The sequence below is a fragment of the Lemur catta genome, chromosome 2, assembly GCF_020740605.2.
Source record: "Lemur catta isolate mLemCat1 chromosome 2, mLemCat1.pri, whole genome shotgun sequence".
In the NCBI taxonomy this organism is placed as follows: Eukaryota; Metazoa; Chordata; class Mammalia; order Primates; family Lemuridae; genus Lemur; species Lemur catta.
In genome coordinates, this window is record NC_059129.1 from 55,381,560 (window position 1) to 55,395,667 (window position 14,108).

Below are 14,108 nucleotides of genomic sequence, written 5' to 3' on the forward strand. Positions count from 1 at the left end.
CCATGGATTTGAACTCCATCCTTTGACACTAACCTGGAGTCACCTGAACAAATTTCCCTCTAACAGAACCTACATGGAGCAGGGTAGTCAAGACTTCCCTAAATATTAAAATGAAATTATAAGAATGAAATTGGATTCTTATACCATACACAAAAATCAATTCAAAATATTAACAGATTAAAGACTTAAATATAAGACCTGAAATTATAAAACTTCTGGAAGAAAAGCCCCCTTGACATTTTTCTTGGCAATGATGTCATGGATATGACAACAAAAGCACAAGCAACAAAAGCAAAAGTAGACAAGTGGACTACATCAAACTGAAAAGCTTCTTCCAAACAGTCAACAATCAACAGAGAGAAAAGGCAACTTATACAGTGGGAGAAAATATTTGCAAACTATTTATTCAACAAGGAGTTAATTTTCTTTTTCCTTTTCTTTTTTTTTTTTTTTTTTTTTTTTTTGAGACAAGGTCTCACTCTGTCACCCAGGCTAGAGTACAGTGGCTCACTGCGACTTCAAACTCCTGGGAGCAAGTGATCCTCCTGCCTCAGCCTCCAGAGTTGCTGGGGCTACAGGTATGTACCACCATGCCTGACTAATTTTTCTATTTTTTGTAAAGACAGGGTCTTGCTCTTGCTCAGGCTAATCTCGAAGTCCTGACCTCAAGCGATCCTCCCACCTCAGCCTCCCAGAGTGCTAGGATTACAGACATGAGCCATTGTGCCCAGCCTAATTTTCCAAATATATGAGGAACTCCTATAACTCAATAACATAACAACTGACATACTAATTTTAAAATGGGCTAAAGACTTGAAGAAACATTTCTGCAAAGAGGACATACCCATGGTCCACAAGTCTATGAAAAGATGCTCAATGCCACTAATCATCAGAAAAATGCAAATCAAAACCACAATGAAATATCACTTCACATCTGTTAGGATGATAAAAAATTAAAGACACTTGTTGGTAAGGGTGTGGAGAAATTGGAAACCTTTTATACTATTGATAGAAATGCAAAATGACGCAGCTGCTCAACAGTACAGAGGTTTCTCAAAAGTTAAAAATAGAACTACTATACGATCCAGCAATCCCACATCTGGGTCTTTACTCAGAAGAATTGAAATCAGGATCTCGAAGAGACATTATACTCCCGTATTTATTGCAGCACTATTCACAATAGCCAAGATATGGAAATAACCTAAATGTTCATCAAAAGATGAACAAAGAAAATGTGGTATATTTACACAATGGAATATTATTCAGTTTTTAAAAAGAAGAAAATTCTGCAACATGCAACAACATGGATAAACCTTGAGGACATTATGCTAAGTGATATAAGCCAGTCACAGAAAGACAAATGCTGCATGATTCCATCTATATGAGGTCTCTAAAATAGTCTAATTTATAGAAGCAAAGGGTGAAAGAGTGGTTGCAATGGCTGAGGGGAGGAGAAATGGGGAATTAATAATCAATAGGCATAAGGTTGCAGTTAAGCAGGATGAATAAATTCTAGAGACCTACTGTACAACATTGTACCTATAGCCAACAATATTGTACCCTTAAAAATTTAAGAAGGTAGATCTCATGTTAAATGTTCTTATCACAATAAAATACAATTTTTTAAAAAAGAAAAAAATGAAATTATAGCAATTAAATAGAAGTGAGCATAAATGGCACTTTTCAATTTTAAATTCTTACTTAGGTGAATGTCTCCATGACTTTATAAATTCAAGGTTGTACCACTACACATTTTTTAGAATGACTATAATAAAAATGGTGACAGTTGCAAAGACTAGCAAGGATGCAGAGCAACTGGTTTCTTATACATCAATATGGGAATATACAATAGTACCACTCCTGTGAAAACAACTTGACAGTCTATTATAAAGTTAAACATACACTTACCATAATACCCAGCAATCCTACTCCTGGGTATTTACCCTAAAGAAATAAAAACTTATATCTGAACAAAAACCTGTACACAAATGGTCATGGAAGCTTTGTTTATAATAGCCAAAACCTGGAAGAGTCCAAATATCATTCAATGTCTGAATGGTTAAGCAAACTGTGTTATATCCATGCCATGGAATACTACTCAGCAGTGAAAAAGGACAAACTATTGATACATGAAACCATTGTGGTTATTAGATCTTGAGATAATTATGCTAAGTGGGAAAAAACAATCCTAGAAGGTTGCACACTGTCTGATTCCATGTATATAACATTCTCTAAATGACAAGACTGTAGTGATGGAGGACAGTTGCCAGGGTTTAGGGTGGAAGGGAACCTATGACTATAATGGGGTAGCAGGAGGGGGTTTCTTTGTGGTGAAGAAACAGCTCTGTATTCTGCCTGTGGTGGTGGTTACATAAATCAATAGATGTGATAAAATTTCATGTATACTCCAAAAAAGTGCATGTAAAAACTGGTAGCACTGATTAAGGTCTATAGTTTTAGTTAGTCATAGTGTCCCAATGTCAGCTTCCTGGTTTTGGCAATGTCTGTGGCTATGCAAGAGAGTATCCTTGGGGAAAGCTAGGTGAAGAATAGATAGGAACTCTCTGTAATGATTTTGATTCTTGTGTGTCTTATTATTTCAAAAAATTTTAATAAGGAGAAAGCCCATCAAAATTCATTTTGACTGAGTCCAGGTGAGAGGCTTCAAGAAGGCAGGCATCAGATCCACTTGATTTGCCATTTTGTCTCCAGCATTTACCACCATGCCTCAGCTCTACAATTAGCCTTCCTGGCTCCACACTTTACTAGCTGTGTGACTTTGAGGAAGTAAGTTCCAGTCATGTCCACTAATGTCCACTCATGTTCATGCACATCCACTTATGTCCACTCATGTCCACTCATGTCCACTCAAGTTCACTCATGTCCACCCGAGTCCACTCATGTCCTCTCATGTCCTCTCATGTCCACTCATGTCCACGCACTTCCACTCATGTCCACCCACGTCCACTCATGTCCACTCATGTCCAATGTCGTCCACTCACGTCCACTCATGTCCACCCATGGCACAGTCTGTCTGTGCCTCAGGTTCCGCATGAATAGAATGGAAATAATAACAGTTACTGCATCATAAGATGCAAGTTAAGATTGAAGAGTGAATAATGCCAAGTGCTTTGCATACCATATAGGAGGAGGAGTTCAGTGAGGGGGCATCTACATGGTATCCTCTGAGTATGTGATATGTGCAAAGCGGTAGCATGACTGTACCTCATGTCACATGATGATGGGTAACAACAAGCCCAGGAAATGATGGAACCACCAATGCATAAATGATACGAAATCCTTGCTGATTTACATAGTAACATCTACAATACACCTATATTTTCCTTTTGGTTTTCTTCCCCTTTTCATCTTCATTCCCCAAAGCTTTGAAATGCATGAAACCACGACTGTCAGCCCTTTGCTTTTGACACACTTCTCTCTGAAATTGAGAAAAGGCAGGCTTACACTAGGGGATCTTGCAATATTTTTCCTTGATTCATATTTGGTTTCTGACTCTCCTAATAGTCTCTATATTACTATCATTTTACTTGGATACATTTGATTATTATGTCCATGTCTGTTTCTCTTTCTAAGTTGCGAAGTTCTTGAAGTCAGGAGCTTGCATTCATTCATTCATTCATTCAGCATGTAGTGCCTGAACACTTGCCTGTTCCAGGATTGGTTCTAGAGGTTGAGGATACAGCACTGAACAAATTCCCATTGGTAATTACAATCTTAAATCAAATTCTTCTTTATATTTCTTGCTCCCAACATGGTACCTGGTATTTGCCCAAATGTTTCGTGAATGGCCGAGTAGAATGAGGAAATGAATGCTTCTGCAGGTGGGTGTACTATATTTAAACAACAACAGCAAAAACCAAAACATGATATGAAATTGGCTGTTTTAAGCTTCTGGAAACAACGCGGAACAATTGTCATAGGACTTTTGAAAATGAGCTGTCTTTGTGCTTCTTCCTTCCCCACGAGATTTCCTGTTTGGCATTTTGCTGTAGACAGAGCAGTAGGTGAGTGGTAATGAGCCGATGCCAGTGCAGGACAGCGGCATCTCCTTTGGAGAGTGAAGAACTTATGAATCACCCTTAAGAAATCTTTGATGTTTTTCCTCATGAAGACATTAATCATGAGAGATTTCTGTGCTAAAAATAAAAAGATGTCTTGGCCAGAAAATAGCTGTGATGCTCCACCTCTCTACATTTCTAAGTTTGAATTTTCTCCATTTGAACTTTGCATTGCTTTTGTGTTTGTTTGGGAGCCAAGCCCAAGGAAAGGATCTAGAATTCTCACAAAGAGGTTGGGAAGTGGTAGTAGGGGAAGGTTGCCCCTTCTCCTGGAGAGCAGGGCAAGAGACTGATTCCCTTTGCAGATCTTACTTAAATGCTCCTCACATAGGTATTGCTAGCATTTTTTTTCCTGAGACAGAGCCTCACTCTGTTGCCCTGAGTAGAGTGCCGTGGCGTCAGCCTAGCTCACAGCAACCTCAAACTCCTGGGCTCAAGCCATCCGCTGCCTCTGCATACTGATTAGCTGGGACTACAGGCTTGTACCGCGACGCCCGGCTGATTTTTCTATTTTCAGTAGAGACGGGGTCTTGCTCTTGCTCAGGCTAGTGTTGAACTCCTGAGCTCAAGTGATCCTCCCACCTCAGCCTTCCAGAGTGCTAGAATTACAGGCATGAACCACCTGTGCCCAGCCTGCTAGCATTTTGAGTCGGGTTCATATAACTCTTACCTTGGACTTCATGAGTGCACATTTCCTGGGTGCCATAAAAATATTCTAAAAATCTTTTGTTTATAATTTTTTGAATTCAATAATACATACAAATGGTACAAAACTCACAAAGCTCAAAAGAGCAAATCATGGCAACACCATGTTCTTCTCCTGCTCCTATCTCCTGGCCAGCCCATTCCCCTCCCTAGAGGCACCCACTGACATGTTGATTACGTATCCTTGAGAGTTATTCTGTGAATATCTATATGGGAAATCTAAGACTCCAGCATTCAAATGTGTTTCACATATACAGTTAATTAAAGTCAAATAGGATAAAAATATATTTAAAGCTCAATACTTGCTCAAATGAGTAGATTTCATTTTCTACTTTCAAAAAAAAGGCAAAAAGAGACAGATCCCAATTGTGAAAGACTTTTGACAGGGACTAAGGCAACCAGGCTCTGCCACTAACTAGCAGATGTGGGGCCAGCTCTCCACCAGAAAACCACAGGGCTCCCTAGATGATGTCTAAATTTCCTTCCAAAGGTAAGGGCCACAATTCACTAAACAAGAGATCACATTTCTTTTCTCAAGTCGAAGTCCAGCATAGGTACCTGTTGCATCTGCTGTTCTGTACAATGAGGTTGATGCTCCAAAGTGGCCCAGGTGCTGCAAACAATGTGAGACTCTATACTATAGTTGTTGCAGTTTTATGACTCATTGTATCTTACTACATCTCTTTGAAATTAGCAAACCTTCTATCAAACATATATATGGTAACATTAATCAGAATAACATCACTTCCCAAGTATTCTTAAGTAAACATAAGGTATACATTATACATGCTCAAAACCATGAAGAACTGATTACTGTATTTGCAGGTGGGTTCCTCAATGCAGTTAAGCTCTAAGGTATCACCCCATCGGTGCTTTGTGTGTTTCAATTCTTAGCATAGTCACATAAAATCTCACGGTAGGGTTATGGGTCCTAAAGCCAGTCTGCAGAGTTGAGTAGGACTGGCTATAGCAAAATCATTTTTAAACTACAGATCCCCAGGTTATCTCCCTGAAAAATAAGATCTTAGGTGAGACTTGAAAAGCATTCTCTTCCCAAGCTCTTAAATAAGTGACTACATTTTGGGATCTCCTGGAGAGCTTTAAAAATGCTGCTGCCTGAGTCCCGTCACCTGAGATTCTGACATTGTTGGTCTGGTGTATGGCCTGGGCATTAGATTTCTCAAAGTTCCTCTGGTACTTTAAATATGCAGCCAGAATTGAGAACAACTGCTATAGATTTTGATGAGGCACTTCTTGTTCTGAAAGTCTCTTTGAATCATCAGAATTTGTTTATTTCTCTCCCGTGGAATTGGTGTAATTTTCTCCCATCTTAGTGCTACCCTTTGTGTGAGATCGAGGCATAATCTGAGGCTACCCAGGGTGATCTGAAGACCAGAAGCATCCATATCACTGAAGAGCTTGTTAGCAATGCAGCCTCTCAGCCTGGTCCCCCAGAACAAGTGAAACAGAATCTGCTCTTTAACAAGATTTCCAGGTGTCTCATTTGCACATTAAAGTTTAGGGAGCACAGCAGACCATGCATTTATAACACCATGCGTCCAGGTGTTATGGATACTGCTGGTCCACGGTGGCAAGGATCTAAAGCAGTTTTCTTAAGTGTGGCTCCAAAAATCACATGGGAAGCTCATTTTAGACTTCATCACAAACCTCCTGAATTGGACTCTCTGGGAATCTGCCTTTTTAACAGACTGCTCGTTCCCAGGTGATTCTTACTTACATGAGAGTTTGAGAACCACTGATGAATGTCTACTTTTTCCCCAGACAGGAATCATTCTTTCCTTGAAAAAGCAGCCTGATCTAATTGCATTTAGCCTAAGTCAGTCTAGAGAAAACAGTTATTACTCTCTAAAGGAAAAGAAATTGTCTCTTCCTTAGCCCTTCCAATAACTAAAGCTAGTCTTTCTCCTGCCTGCATGATTTTCACTGTCAAGCTTAAATATCCCAGCAGTGGCTCCTGGTCAGTTTCTTACCCTTCTGGTTTTCCCCACCCCTCCCTGCCCCCACACTGGAAGCCACCCACTTCAGCCATACTCCTCGAGGTAAGACGGCCCAAACCAAAGAAAAGCTCAAAGTGAGCAACACACTATTATGGGCTCTGATCAGAACTTTGTATTTTTTAATAATGCAGCTGGAGTTTGCATTCTTTTTTGAAAAAGCTGTGTATCATGTTACTGCCATTTTAAGCTTCCATTTAACCACAACTGCTATGTTCCTTTCCCAGGGTCATGAATAGATAGATGCTGCCCTATTCCTATAGTTTCACAATTTGAACCTGCCTGTGTGGGTTATAACCCAGATAAATTCCATCACTGTGATCTCTGCCCACAATTTCAGCTGACAAAGGATTTCTGGTTGCTGGTCCAGAATAGGACGAAACAGTCAGTCTTGGATTCAGATAGTCAGAAGACCTGGGATCAAGTCTCATCTCTACAACTTTGCTATCTGGCCTGAAGTTCCTTAGCCTTTATAAACCTATTTTTTAATCTGTAAAATGGGCACAATAATAGTACCTATCTTAAGAGAATAGTTGTGAAGATGCAGTAATATAAAAAGCAGTTTGCAAAGTATAAATCTTTGTAAATGTAGGTTATTAATAAAAGCATCCCCAAACTACAAATAATCTATAAACTTAACCATAATGCTGATTCATTCATTCATTACAGTTTTCACCCCCACATAAAATTAGTGGCAGTTCTGAAATCCTCCGAAAAGCAAAATCTGTCTCCTTCACCACCATCTCATCTCTGACCCATTCTAGTTTCATTTATTTTGTGATGGAGTTCCTGTTTTTTATTGACAAAAGGAGGGGAAAGCTAGTGTGAGAATTAGTAAAATCAAATACCAGGATAGTTCTCTTGAAACTAACCACATAGAAGTGGCTGAAACCAGAAAAACCCTTTAATGTCGCTGACGTGGGCGACCAAATGTTCAGACAGACCATCTACTTCTGGTTTCTCACTGGAAGAGGAACTTAAAATTGCTGAGGTTCTGATCACTGGGATTCTGTAGAACCAGAGTTCCCAAACTAAAGGGGACATGCAATGAATGATATGCAATGTGACATGATATATCCCACCAACATAAAACCTCACCCTGCCTCTCTGCCAAGAAAGCCCTCTGAAGTTACTCAGGGGCAATGAGGTTTCATATCGAAGTCTGTACAGTTGTGAAGACCCTCCCAGGAGTGGTAAATTTCCTAGATGGAAATGAGTAAGAACATAAGAACATACTCCAAGGTGCAGTCATTATCCGCACCTCTCCACTACCTCTCTTCCTTCAAAATCCTCATTTCTTGAAATAGGGACAATGTCAAAAATAGGAACCTCAGGTTTAACCCAAAAGACTAGGAAATGTTTGGTAATTTTCACCAGAGCCTTTCTCTGCGTACCTCGAGGTACCTTTCTAGACACAAACCTTTGCTAATTTGAATGATTGACAACTAGAGAGGCTGAGGTTTTTAGAATACACAAACTTTTCCAAGAGACTAATCAAAGAGTTATAACTCAAGCACATGTACGAGGCAAGAAATTCAAGGATTAAATACACTCAAACTACTCAAGTAACAAACACCTAATATTTATTAATAAATTAGTACACTTGAAGGCATTTTTCTGATATTGGTTCCTCACCACTACCCACAAACCCTGCCCACACAAAGGGAGTCCACACTACCTTTGCATTGGAATCTGGCAACAGAGCGTTAGAGGGTACATTTATAAATGGGAGCATAGTTGCAAATGTATCAGACAAGAGTTCTTACAGCTGCAGCCATTTTTAATTAAAGTAATTGAATGGTGAAAGAAACCCACCAAGATCAAGACCTTGAGGGCAGACTGGACCTATTGACTACGTGTGTATAAAAAACAAGACATCTTTTAAAGCAAAGCTGGGCAAATTCTCTATGGAAAAGGTGCCACTGGCATTTGATTTTGACTTTCCAAAGTGCAGCAATGTGTTCCAGAACAGCTCAATCCCTAGAAGATGAATGTCAAGTTCTGTGGTGGCCCAGTTGTGAAGCCACTTAAATAGCAAGTCCTGATGGCTTGAGGATTTCATTTCTCCAGCCCAGAGCAGATTAGCATAAGAGAAGCACAAGTAATCAAGCATTCTGCACGGTGTCCAGGTGAAAACCATACAATCAGCAACAGTGTGGTCAAGTTTCAGCCATGAACATGAACTACACAAGACATTAAAAAGAGAACTCAAAGTCTAATTGCATTACAATAACTCAACAGGTCTTAAATTTCCTTAATCCTGAAGACAATTTGTAAAGGAAAAACAATAATAAAAATAGTAATAATAATTTTTTTTTTTAAAAAGTAGATGTGAATGTTAAGAGACATGAAGACTGTTTATAGGATTCACAAGATGTCATTACACTTTTAAGTTAAGAGCCTCACAATCTGGTGTGTAAGAAAAGTCACACTGCATTTATAGTAAGTTAAGTGAATTTAAAGTGCACAGAACAATTTTTAAAGTACATAAGAAGGCAAAACAGAGAAAATAATGGAACTTAAAAAACATTAGTGGTGGGTATTTTGCAACGGTAATACCTTGAAAAGCCTTATAAACTAACTTCCCAGAAACAAAAAAAGAAAAGGAAAAAGAAAAAGAACCCAAACACTGGCCATATACTCTGTTAAACACACACAAACACACACATTCCAAAAAAATAAAAATCAGAAACAAAATAAAACAAAAAAACCACCCTGCCACTAAACTGAGTAATTTCCGGAATGCAATATCCCTATGCTCTACAACAGGTCAGGAAGATGGCTATAAACAGAGTCCAGGAGGGTCTGGCTGGCTTCCTGGCTCTTGACTCCAATAATCTCGAATAGCCGGTCCAGTTTGTCCTCAGCCTGGGGAATCTCTTCAATCACCCGCAGCTCCTCAGGATTCAGAATGTGCAGCATGTCATCAAAGATAGGCTGCAAGTCACAGGGGTCCAGGCGTACCTGCCGCAACACTGTGTCCTTCTTTTCTGCAAGGACGAGAGGGAAGGGAAGGGGACAGCTGTGAGGCAACTGTACTGGGATGTGGCAACGGGCTGGGGGATAGGGGCATCCTAGAGAGTGACATCTACCGTACCCTATAATTCCCCAACCCCCCTACAGTGAGTGAGTGAGCCTTTGGCACATTTTAAACACACAAGAGCTTTTACTTGCATTGCACATAAGATAGCAAACAAGATCTGCCTCAAAGAGACCAGACAAGGACCTGCTTGAATGGGTTGTTGATGTGTCATTAATGTGACATTTGCCTAGACTTAAATGACTTTTAAATTCATCTAGAATTCAGAAGGAGAATAGTGAAATATTTAAACAGCACCCCCCAAAAAAACTTTAGTATTTTCCCCATCTGTAATGCATTACTAAACAAAGATAAACACAGGCCCACTCCCTCCAAATGATCAAATATTCCAAGCCAATGTAGTCTGCTTATCTGACTTTCTGATTACTTTGCAGTATTTTAAAACAAAACTGCTAAGAGAGTAAAAGCACTTAAATAAGTAAATATTGCTTCTTGGGTCATATAAAACTTTTCCCTAAAATATATGTAAAATAAAGTACAAACTAAAGTATAAGTATAAAATAGATTAATATAAATATGTAAACTATAAAAGCTATAAATATGTAGAATATATGCATTTTATAAGTATATAAAATATAATATTAACATAAAATATAACCCTTTCACTATATATAACCAGAATTACCCAAGCTAGGAAATTTCTAACCAAAAAAAAAAAAAAATCTGTCATCAATACAGAGCGTACACTAATTCCCTACCCCGATATTAAAAATTGAAAGTGGCAAATTATTTACCAAAAATACCCATCCATAATGTTTACAATTTTATTTGCAATCTAGTTTAACAAAGCGAATTTTAGGATCAACTGAAGTCACTAAAGCCTGTCCTTCTGACTCTCAAGATAGGTCATACTTTTAAATCCTTGCATTCAGCAAGCCTGGTAAATAATTTTCAAAAAACCTGCCGGACGACATTGTATCAGACCTTCCCTGAAACACACATGTGACAGCACCACCATAATAGTAAAGGGTGATCTTGCAGATTTCCAAGGCGTGTCCTCCCTGGCCAAAGGCGAGGCTTCTCTCAGGCCAGCGTCACGTTGGAGGTCGGGACAGGTCTTCCAGGGCAGCTCATCCGAATGGCTCAGCTGCAGCGGGGCTGCAGCGCCAGCGAGGGAGAAACCCAGGACCCCTCTCGGGGGGCCCTAGGTGTGCGCGCTGCCCGCCCACCGGGCCCGTGCCTACCTTTGGTAATGAAGGAGCCGTTCCTGCTCAGCGCCGATGAGCCGCTGGACGTGGAGTCACAGCGGAGAAGGGGCTCTGACTCGTCCACGAAGAAGCCCTTGTTCTTATCCAGCGGGGACGGCTCCACCGTCAGGAGAGTGGAATTCTCGAGTTTCGTGTTGGGGCTGGGGATGGGGCTCGGGCTCAGCGGGCTGGGGCTCATGGGGAGGGCCAGTTTGTCAGTTTCCAGCTGTGGGAGGGGGAGGAAAATGTTGACTATGTACTTCAAAAATTATATAGGAAAAAAATTCTAAGCCCCTTCCTCGGATGCCACTTTTTGTGCCCTTTAGTAAATTCTTCCATTTCAGTTGTCCATAACTTGTGTATATGGTTGCTAGACACACACACACACAAACACACACACACACGCATGCACTTTTAAACCCTTCAAAAATAAAGTGAGGATATGTATGAGTACTGAAAATTAGGAAGCATCTGCACCAAGCTTAACAGGGGAGCAGACCTGATCATGGTGTGCACAGAAAGATCCCCAACTTAAAATATAATTTTGTAGAGCTGGAAGGAGTCTCAGAAGTAATCTAGCATATTCCCCTCTGGTATGAGTAGAACCGTGTCATCCTCCAAAATTCGTATGCTGAACCTCTAACCCCCAGTACCTCGGAATGTGAGTGTATTTGGAGAGAGGGCCTTTAAAGAGGGTATAAGGTAAAATGAGGTCATTAGGATGGGCCCTACTCCAGGATAACTGATGTCCTTAATAAAAAGAGGAAATGAGGACACAGATGTGCAGAGGGAAGACCATGTGAAGAGCCGGTGGGAAGTCGGCCACCTGGAGGCCGAAGAGAGAGGCCTCAGAAGACACCGGCCCTGCCAGCACTTTGATATGGGGCTTCTAGGCGCCAGAATCGTGAGAAAATTAATTTCTGGTGTTCAAGCCACCCAGTCTGTTGTACTTTGTTACTGCAGTCCTAACAGAGTGATACGCCCTCCCTTCACGGGTAAGGAAACTGAGGCCTGGAGAAGTCGAGTAACTTTCTTAATGAAGAGCCGACAGGCAAGTGGCAGAACTAAAACTCACCTCCAGGTTTCCCGCCTCCCATTTCAAAGAGGCTCAGGAAAACCTGCTACGGCGAAGGAGGACAAGAGCACACCAGAGGCAAAAGTGGCTAGGAGGAAAGAGTGAGGGGCATCTGCCGGAAGCCAGTGTGCAGCTCTAAGGGTATGGCAGAGACTGTGACACATGTATTCGGGGGAGGGGGGTGGGATCAGGGAGACAAGAACAAATAAGCAAACAAACAAGGTGGTTTCAGATGGAGACAGTGAACTTCACCACTCTACTCTGGCTAGTGCCTGAGGAATGGATTTTAAAGGGGCAAGAATCAAAGCAAGGAGACCGGTTAGGATGCCCCTCCCGTGGCCACATAAGGCTTGACTGTGGCTTGTACCAGGGTGTGCCGTGGAGGTGGGGCGGAATGACAGGTGATGGGGCCCCATCTGACAAGTGAGATGACCGAGGCACGAAGAGGGCAGACAGCCATGGGCAGAAAGCCAGTGGTCAAACAGGCCTGCATGGTATCTTTACTTGGCCCTTTCGTTTAACAAAATGCTTTAGAACCCTGGCAGGCACTTGAGGCCTCTCCCAGCAATTGACTTTATCTTTTTATTGGCTCTTCCGGCATGGATGAAAATCTGGAAGCCAGCTGGCCAGATCACACAGAGCAGAGTTTGGGGAATGATGAGCCCTCTCCCCACGCTGTTAATCACCGCTCCTTAGAACTCTCATCCCTTCACTCACACACACTTCAAGAGAAACGTTTTCAAGCTCTTGAACCAAGACGTTGACATTTTGAAGTATTACACTGAATAGTTATATAAGGCACATAGCAAACACAACTGCTTCTTTTACAAATTTTAAAGCCTGAGAAGTTCTTGCAACTGATTGCAGATTGTGAAGACAACTGATGACTGCACATGTCTAATGTTTCAACACCGTTCTTCCTCTGAACCACCGCCCACACCCTGCTTCTGCTTCCAGTGCAAGTTTTGGACTTGGATAACTTGCATACCCAGCGGTCCTCTTCTGATCTACAAACAAATTTTATGGATATGCTTTTATAATTTTAATTCAACAGGCCCTGGCATGTGTCCCTTGTCCCTGAAAAGGCACATGGCCCATTCATGCCAACACACTTTTTTTATTCACTCAATTAGACAAAGAGCACTTGTCTGCATTCTGGTTCTCAGGGACATTACACTGGAAGACATGGTCAGTCAATATAGTACACTGTTCTTGCTTAAAAAAGGAATTCCCACCCACAAATCACATGCCAACAGACTAAAACGTCCACCCCCCTATTTCCTGAATTCATTTGAAAACTTTAAATACTTAATATTTTTCCCAATTTTGCTAAAAGATTCCATTAGTAGAAATTAAACATACGATTTCCAACATAATTTGTGAAAGGAAGAATGCTGAACTGATGCTCTCCTATAATCAACAATGAGTCAGGTGAATATGAAAATGCCCCTAAGAATGGTGTTAGCATCACCACCATGCTAATAAGCTTGGCTAAAGGCAGAGACCATTTGACAATCATATTTCTAGAAAATCTACTCCGCTGCTAAGTATATGTATCTCTCATTTTGTACAACAGTAGCTTGCTGCATTCCAAATTCATCTGAAGTTATCTGCATTTTCCCCATAAAGGAAAAAAAAAATGCTCATAGAAACTTCTTTCCTCCCTTTATCTTAGTATCTACAATATCCATCAGAGCTGGTTGGCAACAGCGCAACTTTATTAGGCGTTATGCGACCTGTGATATCTCTAATCAGAACATTGGGTCATAAGGGTATGTGGAATACAAATTAATTCTTTGTTCTAAGCATTCTGAAAGTTCATGGTTCCGTAGTCTCAGTTTATAGCAAATGAAGAACACCTGTAAGATTCAGACGCTAAGAGAGAAGACATTCTGAACAGGAAAGCCAGATTTCCATGGAAGTGGGTCTTCATCAAAAAGCTTGCAT

General features: G+C 40.8%; 1 protein-coding gene across 1 annotated transcript in view; it reads right to left on the minus strand.

Annotated features, from left to right (window-relative positions):
• Positions 1-8,365: 8,365 nt before the first annotated feature.
• TNFRSF21 (TNF receptor superfamily member 21) overlaps positions 8,366-14,108 on the minus strand; it is a 69,690-nt gene continuing 63,947 nt past the window's right edge. The window contains exons 5-6 of the mRNA XM_045543703.1: positions 11,084-11,312; positions 8,366-9,789 (exon numbers count right to left, since the gene is read on the minus strand). Of these exons, the coding sequence (XP_045399659.1) occupies positions 9,560-9,789; positions 11,084-11,312 (459 nt within the window). The 3' untranslated portion in view covers positions 8,366-9,559. The remainder of the gene's footprint in view (positions 9,790-11,083; positions 11,313-14,108) is intronic.